The 17113-nt window shown below is 46.4% G+C and overlaps 1 protein-coding gene across 3 annotated transcripts in view; it reads right to left on the bottom strand.

Moving 5' to 3' along the window:
- The window catches only part of LOC106593098 (transmembrane channel-like protein 6), an 85032-nt gene that overhangs the window by 27990 nt on the left and 39929 nt on the right, over window positions 1-17113 (bottom strand). For all 3 annotated transcript variants that reach the window (XM_045709164.1, XM_045709166.1, XM_045709165.1), the window contains exons 2-16: window positions 14880-15080; window positions 13146-13261; window positions 10502-10672; window positions 9494-9664; window positions 9236-9344; window positions 6936-7017; window positions 5384-5443; window positions 5108-5305; window positions 4524-4750; window positions 3594-3738; window positions 2175-2330; window positions 1900-2078; window positions 1471-1561; window positions 1171-1268; window positions 818-913 (exon numbers count right to left, since the gene is read on the bottom strand). In XM_045709164.1, the coding sequence (XP_045565120.1) occupies window positions 818-913; window positions 1171-1268; window positions 1471-1561; window positions 1900-2078; window positions 2175-2330; window positions 3594-3738; window positions 4524-4750; window positions 5108-5305; window positions 5384-5443; window positions 6936-7017; window positions 9236-9344; window positions 9494-9664; window positions 10502-10672; window positions 13146-13261; window positions 14880-14935 (1955 nt within the window). In that variant the 5' untranslated portion in view covers window positions 14936-15080. The remainder of the gene's footprint in view (window positions 1-817; window positions 914-1170; window positions 1269-1470; window positions 1562-1899; window positions 2079-2174; window positions 2331-3593; window positions 3739-4523; window positions 4751-5107; window positions 5306-5383; window positions 5444-6935; window positions 7018-9235; window positions 9345-9493; window positions 9665-10501; window positions 10673-13145; window positions 13262-14879; window positions 15081-17113) is intronic.

Raw genomic sequence — 17113 nt, 5'->3', positions numbered from 1 at the left:
TCACTACAACCTCCACAATACAGACATGATACAACATCACTACAACCTCCACAATACAGACATGATACAACATCACTACAACCTCCACAACACAGACATGATACAACATCACTACAACACAGACATGATACAACATCACTACAACCTCCACAACACAGATATGATACAACATCACTACAACACAGACATGATACAACATCACCCCAACCTCCACAATACAGACATGATACAACATCACTACAACCTCCACAACACAGACATGATAAAACATCACTACAACCTCCACAATACAGACATGATACAACATCACTACAACACAGACATGATACAACATCACTACAACCTCCACAACACAGACATGATACAACATCACTACAACACAGACATGATACAACATCACTACAACCTCCACAACACAGACAAGATACAACACCACTACAACCTCCACAACACAGACATTATACAACATCACTACAACCTCCACAATACAGACATGATACAACATCACTACAACCTCCACAATACAGACATGATACAACATCACCACAATACAGACATTTACATTTACGTCATTTAGCAGAGTTGAGGCTAGGTGCAGGGTTGAGGCTAGGTGCAGGGTTTAGGCTAGGTGCAGGGTTAAGGCTAGGTGCAGGGTTGAGGCTAGGTGCAGGGTTTAGGCTAGGTGCAGGGTTAAGGCTAGGTGCAGGGTTGAGGCTAGGTGCAGGGTTGAGGCTAGGTACAGGGTTAAGGCTAGGTGCAGGGTTGAGGCTAGGTGCAGGGTTGAGGCTAGGTACAGGACCAGGGTTAGAGTTCATACCAGGCCAGTGTCTGTCCGTAGATGAGTTCCAACACGTTCCTGGAGATGTCAAACACAGGCTTTCTTTTCCTCTTCAACACCCTCTGAGAAAACAACCTGCGGGGGGGGGGGGGGGTTTGGGGGAGAGAGAGAGAGAGAGAATTGAGAATGGGATAGAAAGCAATAGAGACTATATAACACGTTGAATGAGTTGCCGAGGTTATGAGCAAGAAAATATGAGAGCGAGAGAAAGACACAGAGAGACAGAAACAGAACAGACAGACAGACACAGAACAGACAGACAGACACAGAACAGACAGACAGACACAGAACAGACGGACAGAGACAGACACAGAGACAGACAGACAGCCCACCTCCAGAGGAACTCTCCAAAGAAGGTGTCCAGTATGGTAAAGATGAAGTCCATGAGGAGGAAGCGGTACAGCTCTTGTCCTACAAAACTCTCCCAGCACTGACAACAACACCACAACAAAAACAATATCAACAACACATGAAACACCAGTCATAACAGCAGCACAGATTTCATTTTGAGCAAAATAGTTCGGGACACAGTTGAGTACATAATGCTGTAAATGGAACGTTGGGATAGAATCGGAACAGAATGGGAACGTTGGGACAGAATGGGGATACTGGAACGGGAATGTTCCTCTCACCTGCAGGCCGATGCTGTGGGGGTCAGAAGCGATCCGGCCCAGCCAATGGAAGCACAGCACTACGAGCACGCTCACTTTCAACATCAGGTTCCTCAAACACACAAATAGTATATATTTTTACATGTTTAGCACACACACACACACACACACACACACACACACACACACACACACACACACACACACACACACACACACACACACACACACACACACACACACACACACACACATTTCTGTCAACTAGCAAGACTCTCTTGATTTCCATAAACTCTCCATTAACTTCATTAAGTCTATAGGGTGCACTTCCACACCTCTACCTACAGATGGCGATGTATGTGTGAACGCAGGGGGAGTCATACTCCTACACACACACACACACACACACAGTCTAAATGAAGTTTGTGGACTGCAGTTCCATCCCTCTACCTGCTGATGGCGACGTATGTGTTTACGCTGGGCGAGTCGTACTCCTCCATCCAGGCAGTAGCGTTGAAGAGGCCAGGGAGCAGGAGGTTGATGAGAGACACTACCACTGGCAGGGCTAACAGACTGGCTTCCTTCAGGAGAGGGTCCTTAGTGGGAATACGAGATCTGTACTGGAGGTCCTAGAGAGAGAGGGAGGGAGGAAGGGAGAGAAAGGGTGTGTGACGGAAGTGGAGGATGAAAGCAATGTACAGCAGCTGAAAAGGTGTGTCTCTTACCTTGTGCATGTACTCAGAGAAGTAGTAGAGAGCTAGAACACAGGCCACTGTACTGCCTATACAGATGAACCATGCCAGAACATGTACCAGGACACGTCCTATTCTCTGACACACAGTCTTCTGGACATGCTTACGATTAGTCTCCTCTAGCAACTCCTACACACACACACACACACACAGAGACAGAGAGACATGGTTACGATTAGTCTCCTCTAGCAACTCCTACACACACACACACAGAGACAGAGAGACATGCTTACGATTAGTCTCCTCTAGCAACTCCTACACACACACACACAGAGACAGAGAGACATGCTTACAATTAGTCTCCTCTAGCAACTCCTACACACACACACACACACACACACACACACACACACACACACACACACACACACACACACACACACACACATGCTTACGATTAGTCTCCTCTAGCAACTCCTACACACACACACACACAGAGAGAGACAGAGAGAGAGAGAGAGAGAGAGAGATGGTTACGACTAGTCTCCTCTAACAACTCCTACAGAGAGAGGGAGATGGTTACGACTAGTCTCCTCTAACAACTCCTACACAGAGAGAGAGATGGTTACGACTAGTCTCCTCTAACAACTCCTACAGAGAGAGGGAGATGGTTACGACTAGCCTCCTCTAACAACTCCTACAGAGAGGGAGATGGTTACGACTAGTCTCCTCTAACAACTCCTACACAGAGAGAGAGAGATGGTTACGACTAGCCTCCTCTAACAACTCCTACACAGAGAGAGAGAGAGATGGTTACGACTAGTCTCCTCTAACAACTCCTACAGAGAGAGATGGTTACGACTAGTCTCCTCTAACAACTCCTACAGAGAGAGAGAGATGGTTACGACTAGTCTCCTCTAACAACTCCTACAGAGAGAGAGAGATGGTTACGACTAGTCTCCTCTAACAACTCCTACAGAGAGAGATGGTTACGACTAGTCTCCTCTAACAACTCCTACAGAGAGAGAGAGATGGTTACGACTAGTCTCCTCTAACAACTCCTACAGAGAGAGAGAGATGGTTACGACTAGTCTCCTCTAACAACTCCTACAGAGAGGGAGATGGTTACGACTAGTCTCCTCTAACAACTCCTACAGAGAGGGAGATGGTTACGATTAGTCTCCTCTAACAACTCCTACACAGAGAGGGAGGGGGAGAGGTGATTGTGATTAAGTAGGAGAATTAGCGTTTTCCTCAAGTGTGTGATGGGTGTGTGTGTGTGTGTGTGTGTGTGTGTGTGTGTGTGTGTGTGTGTGTGTGTGTGTGTGTATAGGACGCTGTAAGGAGAATGTCCTTTGAAGAATTAAAAGAAAAACAGGAGCATCTCAATGTAGATCAGGAAGTTGAAACGGATACCAGACAAACAGAAGGTGTGTGTGTACGTGTTCCTACCCTGAGTTGGGTGCAGATGTTTTCAGATCGGAGTTTGACGGAGGTCTTCTTGATGACTTTAAAGTCCCAGGAACAGAACACCTTCATCGCTAGGATACCATGTGACTTGTCTATACGGAAACTCTGACCAAACGACTTGGACATGCTGGGGGGACGACACACACACACACACACACACACACACACACACACACACACACACACACACACACACACACACACACACACACACACACACACACACACACACACCTTACTTTGTGAACTGTTACTACTGTAAGAGCTGTAGTTTAACATATCCTAAATATAGAATGGACAAAACATTAGGAACACCTTTCCATGGCAGACTGACCAGGTGAATCCAGATGAAAGCTATGATCCCTTATTGATGTCTCTTGTTAAATCCACTTCAATCAGTGTAGATGAAGGGGAGGAGACAGGTTATAGAAGGATTTTTAAGCATTGAGACATGGATTGTGTGTGCCCTTCAGAGGGTGAATGGGCAAGACAAAATATTTAAGTGCCTTTGAATGGGGTATGCTAGTAGGTGCCAGGCACACCGGTTTGTGTCAAGAACTGCAACGCTGCTGGGTTTTTCACACGCAACAGTTTCCCGTGTGTATCAAGAATGGTCCACCACCCAAAGGACATCCATCCAACTTGACACAACTGTGGGAAGCATTGGAGTCAACATGGACCAGCATCCCTGTGGAATGCTTTCAACACCATGCAGTCCATTCCCCAACGAGGCTGTTCTGAGGGAAAAATGTGATACAACTCAATATTAGGAAGGTGTTCTTAATGTTTGGTACACTCAGTGTATACTGAAGTAGTCACCCACACACACACACACACACACAGACACCTGATCAAAAAGAGAAAGCAATAGAGATGAAAGAGAAAGAAGACGAGAGACAGGGACACACCCACCTGTAGACGAGGATGATGCAGGTGATGAAGAAAGCCACTCCTATGGTGAAGAAGTATGCCAGGGGCATGCTGTAGGACAGCTTCACTCCACAGTCTGTTTCCATTGTCCTTCTAGATACAGAGGGACTGGGCTGCTGGTCCATACTGCTACTAGTGACTCTACAGTCCTTATACAGGGTAGAGTTACTATAGTAACCATAGTACATCACTGAGTCTGAGAAATAACCCTGAGAAAAGAGAGAGAGAGAGAGAGAGAGAGAGAGAGAGAGAGAGAGAGAGAGAGAGAGAGAGAGAGAGAGAGAGAGAGAGAGAGAGAGAGAGAGAGAGAGAGAGAGAGAGAGAGAGAGAGGGGGAGAGAGGGAGGGAGAGAGAGAGAGAGAGAGAGAGGGGGGAGAGGGAGAGAGAGAGAGAGAGAGAGAGAGAGGGGGGGGGAGAGAGGGAGAGAGAGGGGAGAGTATTAGAGGGGGTGGTATGTTTGGTATGGGGATCCCCCTCCAGTGAGCAGCCTGGAAGGGTGTACTGTCTGGTGCAGTTTGGAGGTATGGGACAGTGTGTTTGGTTCGGGGTGAATGTCTGGTTCTTACCCCTCCAGTGAGCAGCTCCAGCCCAGAGAAGGCTTCGTGTCCCTGGGTTAACGTGGGGGGGTGTACTGCCTGGGGCAGGGCCAGGAACAAACCCGTGACAAGGAACAGGAAGATGTTGAAGAAGAGGAGGGTCTTGACGAACAGGAAGTAAGAGAGGACGCCGGTGCCGAAACGACCGCTCACCCTCTTCAGCGCCACCTGGGGAAGAGGAACAGAGATGGTGAGAAAGAACAGAGAGATACAATGTGTGTGAGAGAGAGACAGAGACAGCCTTACCTGCCACAGCTGTAGGGAGTGGAGGAAGGAGAGGCAGCTGTACCAGCTCTGTCTCAGAGCCTGGAGGGGAAGAGAGGGTGACTGTCAACTACAGTAGTGTTTGTGTCCACATACTAACCCATTGAAAAGACAATTACAATTATAGGACACACACATTCTGTTTCCTCATTAACTAAAAATGTCTCATAATAACTTAGTTGCCTCCACAACTGTGTCATCGGAGAAACTCTGCTTTGACATCCCTCCATAATGAGCAGGGCCTAGTCTAAGAGAATGGACCGTATGATTCACCCATAATGAGCAGGGCCTAGTCTAAGAGAATGGACCGTATGATTCACCCATAATGAGCAGGGCCTAGTCTAAGAGAATGGACCGTATGATTCACCCATAATGAGTAGGGCCTAGTCTAAGAGAATGGACCGTATGATTCACCCATAATGAGCAGGGCCTAGTCTAAGAGAATGGACCGTATGATTCACCCATAATGAGTAGGGCCTAGTCTAAGAGAATGGACCGTATGATTCACCCATAATGAGCAGGGCCTAGTCTAAGAGAATGGACCGTATGATTCACCCATAATGAGCAGGGCCTAGTCTAAGAGAATGGACCGTATGATTCACCCATAATGAGCAGGGCCTAGTCTAAGAGAATGGACCGTATGATTCACCCATAATGAGCAGGGCCTAGTCTAAGAGAATGGACCGTATGATTCACCCATAATGAGCAGGGCCTAGTCTAAGAGAATGGACAGGGTGATTCACCCATAATGAGCAGGGCCTAGTCTAAGAGAATGGACCGTATGATTCACCCATAATGAGCAGGGCCTAGTCTAAGAGAATGGACCGTATGATTCACCCATAATGAGCAGGGCCTAGTCTAAGAGAATGGACCGTATGATTCACCCATAATGAGCAGGGCCTAGTCTAAGAGAATGGACCGTATGATTCACCCATAATGAGCAGGGCCTAGTCTAAGAGAATGGACCGTATGATTCACCCATAATGAGCAGGGCCTAGTCTAAGAGAATGGACCGTATGATTCACCCATAATGAGTAGGGCCTAGTCTAAGAGAATGGACCGTATGATTCACCCATAATGAGCAGGGCCTAGTCTAAGAGAATGGACAGGGTGATTCACCCATAATGAGCAGGGCCTAGTCTAAGAGAATGGACAGGGTGATTCACCCTCACAGGGACATTAAGTCCTGGACAACTGGACTAGAACACCATCAGTAGATACACAGCTACAGGAAACACCCACCAACATCACATACAGCTGTCTGGCTGGCTGGTTGTCTGGCTGGCTGTCTGGCTGGCTGGCTGGCTGTCTGGCTGGCTGTCTGGGAGACCACAGCTATAAACCCCTGACTTCCACAGAAACTAGGAGAAACACCATGATTGCTGTCTAGACAGATCAGCTGAGGCCTGGATAGGTGTTCAACATGTCAGAGAGCAACCACATCACATGATCCAGCAATCTGATGGCCGTCTGAAATGTATCCGAAACTGGACCAATGTAATATTGGAGCAGGAGATCTGACTGTGTGACTTACGATGATGATGTGATACTTGAGCTGGCTGCAACACGGGATCTGACTGTGATTGGAGCGTTGACCCTTCCTGCCAGCCAACCCCCTGGAGAGAGAGAGGGATGGGGGAGAGAGGGAGGAGGGGAGAGAGAGAGGGATGGGGAGAGAGGGAGGAGGGGAGAGAGGGATGGGGGAGAGAGGGAGGAGGGGAGAGAGAGAGGGATGGGGGAGAGAGGGAGGAGGGTAGAGAGAGGGATGGGGGAGAGAGGGATGAGGGAGAGAGGGAGGAGGGGAGAGAGAGGGATGGGGAGAGAGGGAGGAGGGGAGAGAGAGGGATGGGGGAGAGAGAGGGATGGTGGTTACAAGATGATACTCTATTCCTCTGTCACTCACTTGTGGAAGAGACCTACTGATAGAGCTGCAGGGAGGAGAGAGAGAGAAAGAGATACTTCTGTGAGTGTAATGTTTACTGTTCATTTTTGTTGATTTAACTTTTGTATATTATTATCTACTTCCCTTGCTTTGGCAATGCTAACATATGTTTCCCATGCCAATAAAGCGCTTGAATTGAAAGGAGAAAGAGCGAGAGAGGATAGATAGAGAGATAGGAGAAATAGACAGAGAGAGAGAGATATGGACAGCAGGATAGAGGGATGGCGAAAGAGAGAGAAATTGACAGCAGGATAGAGGTTTGGAGAAAGAGAGAGAGATGGACAGCAGGATAGAGGGATGGAGAAAGAGAGAGAGAGAGATGGACAGCAGGATAGAGGGATGGAGAAAGAGAGAGATATGGACAGCAGGATAGAGGGATGGAGAAAGAGAGAGAGAGAGATGGACAGCAGGATAGAGGGATGGAGAAAGAGAGAGAGAGAGATGGACAGCAGGATAGAGGGATGGAGAAAGAGAGAGAGAGATGGACAGCAGGATAGAGGGATGGAGAAAGAGAGAGAAATGGACAGCAGGATAGAGGTTTGGAGAAAGAGAGTGATATGGACAGCAGGATAGAGGGATGGAGAAAGAGAGAGAGAGAGATGGACAGCAGGATAGAGGGATGGAGAAAGAGAGAGAGAGATGGACAGCAGGATAGAGGGATGAGAAAGAGAGAGAGAGAGATGGACAGCAGGATAGAGAAAGAGAGATGGACAGCAGGATGGAGAAAGAAAGAGAGAGAGATGGACAGCAGGATAGAGGGATGGAGAAAGAGAGAGAGAGAGATGGACAGCAGGATAGAGGGATGGAGAAAGAGAGAGAGAGATGGACAGCAGGATAGAGGGATGGAGAAAGAGAGAGAGAGAGATGGACAGCAGGATAGAGAAAGAGAGATGGACAGCAGGATGGAGAAAGAAAGAGAGAGAGATGGACAGCAGGATAGAGGGATGGAGAAAAAGAGAGAGAGATGTACAGCAGGATAGAGGGATGGAGAAAGAGAGAGAGAGATGGACAGCAGGATAGAGGGATGGAGAAAGAGAGAGAGAGAGATGGACAGCAGGATAGAGGGATGGAGAAAGAGAGAGAGAGAGATGGACAGCAGGATAGAGGGATGGAAAAGAGAGAGAGAGATGGACAGCAGGATAGAGAAAGAGAGAGAGATGGACAGCAGGATGGAGAAAGAGAGAGAGAGAGATGGACAGCAGGATAGAGGGATGGAGAAAGAGAGAGATGGACAGCAGGATAGAGGGATGGAGAAAGAGAGAGAGAGAGAGATGGACAGCAGGACAGAGGGATGGAGAAAGAGAGAGAGAGAGAGATGGACAGCAGGACAGAGGGATGGAGAAAGAGAGAGAGAGAGAGAGATGGACAGCAAGATAGAGGGATGGAGAAAGATAGAGAGAGAGATGGACAGCAGGATAGAGGGATGGAGAAAGAGAGAGAGAGATGGACAGCAGGATAGAGGGATGGAGAAAGAGAGAGAGAGAGATGGACAGCAGGATAGAGGGATGGAGAAAGAGAGAGAGAGATGGACAGCAGGATAGAGGGATGGAGAAAGAGAGAGAGAGATGGACAGCAGGATAGAGGGATGGAGAAAGAGAGAGAGAGATGGACAGCAGGATAGAGGGATGGAGAAAGAGAGAGAGAGAGATGGACAGCAGGATAGAGGGATGGAGAAAGAGAGAGAGATGGACAGCAGGATAGAGGGATGGAGAAAGAGAGAGAGAGAGATGGACAGCAGGATAGAGGGATGGAGAACGAGAGAGAGAGATGGACAGCAGGATAGAGGGATGGAGAAAGAGAGAGAGAGAGATGGACAGCAGGATAGAGGGATGGAGAGAGAGAGAGAGAGAGATGGACAGCAGGATAGAGGGATGGTAGAAGATTATAGATACCTTAGCTCACTCTTCTCTGCCACAGAGAGAGGCATGGCTCGCAGCATCCTGACCCGGTCACTCAGAGAGAGGTTCTGAAGGTTGTTGACCAAGTGGTCACGCTTACGCCCTGCAGCGCGCACGCAAAGACGCGCACACACACACAGAGACGGACACACACACACACACACATTAGTTATGCGTAGGTTATGACATCACTACAACAACAAAAATTTTGGTATTTCAGTGCGTGTGTAACGTTTAAGTGAGTGACCTCACCCTCCTCATCCACACCCTCGGTCTCCATGGAGTCTGACTCCATGCCGTAACCACGGATACTGGGCCGTGCGGAGCGGGAAAAGTCTTTTATGGAAGGCCTGCTCTGTCTGCGTCTTCTCAACTTCATGGTCCTGTTATAGTACTGAGAGATGATAGCACCTCGACTACGACCTAGAGAGAGGACAGGAAGTTAACAGGGTCTAGTACTGAGAGATGATAGCACCTCCACTACGACCTAGAGAGAGGACAGGAAGTTAACAGGGTCTAGTACTGAGAGATGATAGCACCTCGACTACGACCTAGAGAGAGGACAGGAAGTTAACAGGGTCTAGTACTGAGAGATGATAGCACCTCCACTACGACCTAGAGAGAGGACAGGAAGTTAACAGGGTCTAGTACTGAGAGATGATAGCACCTCCACTACGACCTAGAGAGAGGACAGGAAGTTAACAGGGTCTAGTACTGAGAGATGATAGCACCTCCACTACGACCTAGAGAGAGGACAGGAAGTTAACAGGGTCTAGTACTGAGAGATGATAGCACCTCCACTACGACCTAGAGAGAGGACAGGAAGTTAACAGGGTCTAGTACTGAGAGATGATAGCACCTCCACTACGACCTAGAGAGAGGACAGGAAGTTAACAGGGGGGCGAGGGGAGGTGTGTAGATAAACTATGTCTTGTAGAGGGACAGAAGTCTAGTTTGTGCCATGGTGTTTTTAGAGCCTCTGTGTCAGATACAGTATCTGTTGATGTGTTGATAGTGGCTGGCTGGCTGGCTGGCAGGCTGGCTGGCTGGCTGCTGGTGCACCTGCTATCTAGAGGAACTAACAGTCACATGACAATGGCAGAAATAGTTTAGACTTCTGAAACTACCTCGCTCTCTCTCTCATGAAGCGTGAACAGAAGAAATACTAGTTAGGTGTACATACAACCATCTTAAGACGGTAATAAGAGTGTCGTAGAGGTGTCATAAGTATGTCATAAGGGTGTCATAGGGGTGACTTACCGATGGTGCGGCTGGGCATAGAGGAGAGGACTTTGAGGGTGGCGGAGGACCAGCGTTCCTCTATAAGGGGGTCTAACTGTCTCCCCTCTTCCTCATCCTCCCCCTCCTCACCCCTCCACTGGTTCCCACGCCATATCTCCCGACCAGGGCTGGACAGGTAGGCTACACTGTCTGGAGGAAGGAGTATGACGTTTACGTCTGTATACACACACACACACACACACACACACACACACACACACACACACACACACACACACACACACACACACACACACACACACAGACTAACACACACACACACACACTGTTTCTCTCTTATACACAGTCACACACACACACACACTAACACACACACTGTTTCTCTCTTATACACAGTCACACACAGTCACACACACACTAGAGGTCGACCGATTAATCGGAATGGCCGATTAATTAGGGACGATTTCAAGTTTTGATAACAATCGGTAATCGGTATTTTTGGCCACCGATTTGCAATTTAAAAAAAAAATTGTATTATTATTATTATTATTATTTATTTATTATTCTTTTTTTTACACCTTTTTTTAACTAGGCAAGTCAGATTAAGAACACATTCTTATTTTCAATGACGGCCTAGGAACGGGGGTTAACTGCATTGTTCAGGGGGGATTCGTTTTTGCAACCTTCCGGTTACTAGTCCAACGCTCTAACCACCTGCCTTACATTGCACTCCACGAGGAGCCTGCATGGCAGGCTGACTACCTGTTACGCGAGGGCAGCAAGAAGCCAAGGTAAGTTGCAAGCTAGCATTGAACTTATCTTATAAAAAACTATCAATCTTAACATAATCACTAGTTAACTACACATGGTTGATGATATTACTAGTTTATCTAATGTGTCCTGCGTTGCATATAATCGATGCAGTGCCTGTTAATTTCTCATTGAATCACAGCCTACTTCGACAAACGGGTGTTGATTTAACAAGCACATTTGCAAAAAAAGCACTGTTGTTGCACCAATGTACCTAACCATAAACATCAATGCCTTTCTTTAAAACCAATACACAAGTATATATTTTTAAACCTGCATATTTAGTTAATATTGCCTGCTAACATGAAATTGTGTCACTTCTCTTGCGTTCATTGCACGCAGTCAGGGTATATGCAACAGTTTGGGCCGCCTAGCTCGTTGAGAACTAATTTGCCCGAATTTTACGTAATTATGACTTAACATTGAAGGTTGTGCAATGTAACAGGAATATTTAGACTTAGGGATGCCACCCGTTAGATAAAATACGGAACGGTTCCCTATTTCACTGAAAGAAAAAACTTTTGTTTTCGAGATGATAGTTTCCGGATTCGACCATATTAATGACCTAAGGCTTGTATTTCTGTGTGTTATTATGTTATAATTAAGTCTATGATTTGATATTTGATAGAGCAGTCTGACTGAGCGATGGTAGGCAGCAGCAGGCTCGTAAGCATTCATTCAAACAGCACTTTCGTGCGTTTTGCCAGCAGCTCTTCGCTGTGCTTCAAGCTGTTTATGACTTCAAGCCAGGTGGGTATCATTTGTGGAACGTTCCAACAGGAATCTATTCCAAAAACTTCGTAAATAACAAGGTTTCCAAAAAACAACGCATACAAAGTTGTATAGCGGCAGAATAAGATACCGGGTAGGGAGTGGTCTATTTCATTGCGTTTTTCACTCATCACGTTTATTCCGAAAAATGTCTGTCCTCACTCTGGTTGCCTATGGACAAACATTAAGAATAAGCTACGTGGTGAGTCGATGCCTATTCAGCAGCTAGTTAGCTAGGTTTGTATGCGTTGCTACTTTGTATGCGTTGTTGGTTGGCAACCTTTAACTTTACGTTTTTTGGAACAGATTCCTGTTGAAACGTTCCACAAATTATACCCACCCCTTCAAGCCTGTCAACTCCCAAGATTAGGCTGGTGTAACCGATGTGAAATGGCTAGCTAGTTAGCCGGGTGCACGCTAATAGCGTTTCAGACGTCACTCGCTCTGAGACTTGGAGTAGTTTTTTCCCTTCCTCTGCATGGGTAACGCTGCTTCGAGGGTGGCTGTTGTCGATGTGTTCCTGGTTTGAGCCCAGGTAGGAGCGAGGAGAGGGACGGAAGCTATACTGTTACACTGGCAATACTAAAGTGCCTTTAAGAACATCCAATAGTCAAAGGTATATGAAATACAAATCGTATAGAGAGAAATAGTGCTATAATTCCTATAAAAACTACAACCTAAAACATCTTACCTGGGAATATTGAAGACTCATGTTAAAAGGAACCACCAGCTTTCATATGTTCTCATGTTCTGAGCAAGGAACTTAAACGTTAGCTTTCTTACATGGCACATATTGTACTTTTACGTTCTTCTCCAACACTTTGTTTTGCATTATTTAAACCAAATTGAACATGTTTCATTATTTATTTGAGGTTAAATTGATTTATTATATTAAGTTAAAATAAGTGTTCATTCAGTATTGTTGTAATTGTCATTATTACAAAAAAATATAAATATTTAAAAATCGGCCTGTTAATCGGCATATTTTGTCCTCCAATAATCGTTATCGGAAAATCATAATCGGTCGACCTCTAACACACACACACAGTTTTTCTCTTATACACAGTCACACACACACTACCTCTTTCCTCCTCGTCCAGTTCTCTCTGTAGTTCCTGCAGCTCGAAGGCTTCCTGTCTCTGATCCTCTATCAGCTGGTTAAAGGAGTCATGAACCCCCTCTTCATCCACTGGGCTCCTGTGACAGACAGACAGACAGACAGACAGACAGACAGACAGACAGACAGACAGACAGACAGACAGACAGACAGACAGACAGACAGACAGACAGACAGACAGACAGACAGACAGACAAAGAATTAGAAAACAAACCCAATAAACTCTCATATCTACTGGGTGAAATACCACAGTGTGCCATCACAGCAGCAAGATGTGTGACCTGTTGCCACAAGAAAAGGGCAACCAGTGAAGAACAAACACCATTGTAAATACAACCCATATTTATGTTTATTTATTTTCCCTTTTGTACTTTAACTATTTGCACATCGTTACAACACTGTATATAGATATAACATGACATTTAAAAGAGAGAGGGGGTACTTCAGTGGGTCGGACACACACACACACACACACACACACACACACACACACACACACACACACACACACACACACACACACACACACACACACACACACACACACACACACACACACACACACACACACACACCAGTGTTCAGAAAAACAGCTACGGTGTAAACACTCCTCACCACTAGGATTCAGCCATCTTGACAAGTCCTGACAACTCTTCATGTCACATATTTCATCACCTTTAACACCACATTAGAAAGGAACCACAATCACAAGCCTTTTGTTCCCCAGGGACCCTGCAGCTGAACACCACAGGAAGTGACTCACTCAGTAGATTCTCCTCAGTAAATACAACACACACACGCACACGCACCACAAAGGAACAAAGACTAGTCAAACAGTCCAACAAACACAGTCTGTTCTGTGGGAACAATGGGTCTGGCTGGATACTGGTACTGTGTAGAATTGGGCCTCAAAGAGTTGCCTCAAAGAACATCAAACAGACAGTTACCTCTGTCATTGTCTTATTTTAACCCTCTCTTCAGTTTACCTGAACATCAACACATCAGAGACAGATTTATGCTTATTTCTTTTCCCTTTTGTACATTAACCATTTGCACATCGTTACAACACTGTATATATACCTAATATGACATTTGTAATGTCTTTATTCTTTTGGAACTTCTTTATGTTAAATGTTTACTGTTAATTTTTATTGTTTATTTCACTTTTGTATATTATTTGCCTCACTTGGTTTGGCATTGTTAACATATGTTTCCCATGCCAATAAAGCCCCTTGAATTGAATTGACAGAGAGAGAGAGACAGACAGAGAGAGAGAGACAGAGAGAGAAAGAGAGAGACAGAGAGAGACAGACACATTGCGAAGCCAATAGCACATCAAACAGAGAGTGATACCCCTCCTCTCTCTCCACGCTCAACACAGATAACAGACTGGAACACAAACTGACGTTTCTTACTGAAGGAACTCTCCATAGGAGAGAGAAGTAGATCGATACAAGTTTGTTCTTGAAGAGGAGGATGAAGAAAGGCAGAGGACAGAGAGGAAATGTGGAAGGAGGTCAAGGAGGAAGAATGTTGTTGCTGTGGTCCAGTGGAGGCTGCTGGGGGGGAATGGAATGGAGACAATGGAATGGCATCAACCACATGCGTTTTGATACCATTCCATTCAATCCATTCCAGCCATTATTATGAGTTGTCCTCCCTCACCAGCCTCCACTGATATAGTCTGATTATACTCACTCCAGGCCAGCCTCCATGTGTTGAGCAGTCAGGTCAAAGTTGACATTGTGAGCCATCTCTCTCCTCTCCTGTCTGTCTTGTTCTCTTTATCCGTCTGTCTGTCATCCATGAATCTCTGTCCACCAATCACAGAGAAGGGTCAAACCCTTGTCCGCTTAGTCCCGCCTCTCCACTCTCCTAGCATAGTGTTGTAAAAACTACCTGAGAGACAGAGAGATAGAGAGAGAGAGAGAGAGAGAGAGAGAGAGAGAGAGAGAGAGAGAGGAATGTTAGGAATCATAAAGTGTGGTGATTGAAGGTCTCTCCTCTCCTTCGTGGTTCAGCTTGTCTTCTAGTAGCACACACACACACACACACACACACACACACACACACACACACACACACACACACACACACACACACACACACCGTTAAAGCAGTTCTTTATCATATCAACAAAACATAGCAACAGCAGTTGGTGTGTGTGTGTTTCACCAGTGAAGTGTTTGAATACAGTACTAGGCCTACATCATACCAGGCCTATACACCAGGGATGAATTATATATCATGAACATATCGGAATCGGACGATATTAGCTAAAAATGCCAACATCGGTATCGGCCCGATGTCTAGTTAAACGCTGATGTGCAACACCGATGTCAAAGCTGACGTGCTTACCTATATAACGTAGGTACATGACGTAATGACGCCATGGAAAATTTGGCGCTACACGTGCAATACAGCATTCCTAACCTAGCCCACAATGTCTGCTGTGTGGATCGAGCAGGATAGCAGGATAGCAGGATATCGGTATCGGACAAAAATGTAATGTCGGTGCATCACTACTATACACCAAGCATCCTGATTATGTGATGAATAGGACGGCCACTGTCATCCACTCAGACTGGAATGAACATCCTGATTATGTGATGAATAGGACAGCCATTGTAGGAGTTCAGGTTTGTTTAATCCTAAAATCTGTGTTGAGCTGTTTAGTCCCAACTCAGCAGACACTTCCTGTCCTGTTGCTATGAAACACATGTAAGCCCATGTAGCGTAATTACAAACATCATGCTTATTACAACCTGGTGGTGTGTGTGTGTGTGTGTGTGTGTGTGTGTGTGTGTGTGTGTGTGTGTGTGTGTGTGTGTCCTAGCGTTTAGAGTTCAAGACAACTGGTTCCAGATTTTCCATACTGGGCTAATGAACTAAAGACTAAAGCTTCCCAGAGTTGTAAAGCTCAGAGCGAACAACACAGGACAAGGAAGTGATCAGAGAAGAGCAGTAAAGTATAGGATTATGACCCTGGCTGAGAATACAGAACCCCACGGCGATTTGAACCAACATTCAAGGCCATAATGAAGGCGACAACATTCTCTGTTTGTTGTAATGGATATTGCAGTAACACAAGCAGGACACAGTCCCTCCACATTGGAACAAAATAAATCTTTGTTTTGTGTGACGATGTAGGCTAATTTTGTAGATGCTGCCATATCGTAGCCACCAGCCAGAGATGCTGCCATATCGTAGCCACCAGCCAGAGATGCTGCCATATCGTAGCCACCAGTCAGAGATGCTGTCATATCGTAGCCGCCAGCCAGAGATGCTGTCATATCGTAGCCACCAGCCAGAGATGCTGTCATATCGTAGCCACCAGCCAGAGATGCTGCCATATCGTAGCCACCAGCCAGAGATGCTGTCATATCGTAGCCGCCAGCCAGAGATGCTGCCATATCGTAGCCACCAGCCAGAGATGCTGTCATATCGTAGCCGCCAGCCAGAGATGCTGTCATATCGTAGCCACCAGCCAGAGATGCTGTCATATCGTAGCCGCCAGCCAGAGATGCTGTCATATCGTAGCCACCAGCCAGAGATGCTGCCATATCGTAGCCGCCAGCCAGAGATGCTGTCATATCGTAGCCACCAGCCAGAGATGCTGCCATATCGTAGCCGCCAGCCAGAGATGCTGCCATATCGTAGCCACCAGCCAGAGATGCTGTCATATCGTAGCCACCAGCCAGAGATGCTGTCATATCGTAGCCGCCAGCCAGAGATGCTGCCATATCGTAGCCACCAGCCAGAGATGCTGCCATATCGTAGCCACCAGCCAGAGATGCTGCCATATCGTAGCCACCAGCCAGAGATGCTGTCATATCGTAGCCACCAGCCAGAGATGCTGCCATATCGTAGCCGCCAGCCAGAGATGCTGCCATATCGTAGCCGCCAGCCAGAGATGCTGTCATATCGTAGCC

Source organism: Salmo salar, chromosome ssa02 (assembly GCF_905237065.1).
Source record: "Salmo salar chromosome ssa02, Ssal_v3.1, whole genome shotgun sequence".
NCBI lineage: Eukaryota > Metazoa > Chordata > Actinopteri > Salmoniformes > Salmonidae > Salmo > Salmo salar.
Note: the sequence above shows the minus strand (reverse complement) of the source record. Positions and strands in the feature narration are given on the sequence as shown.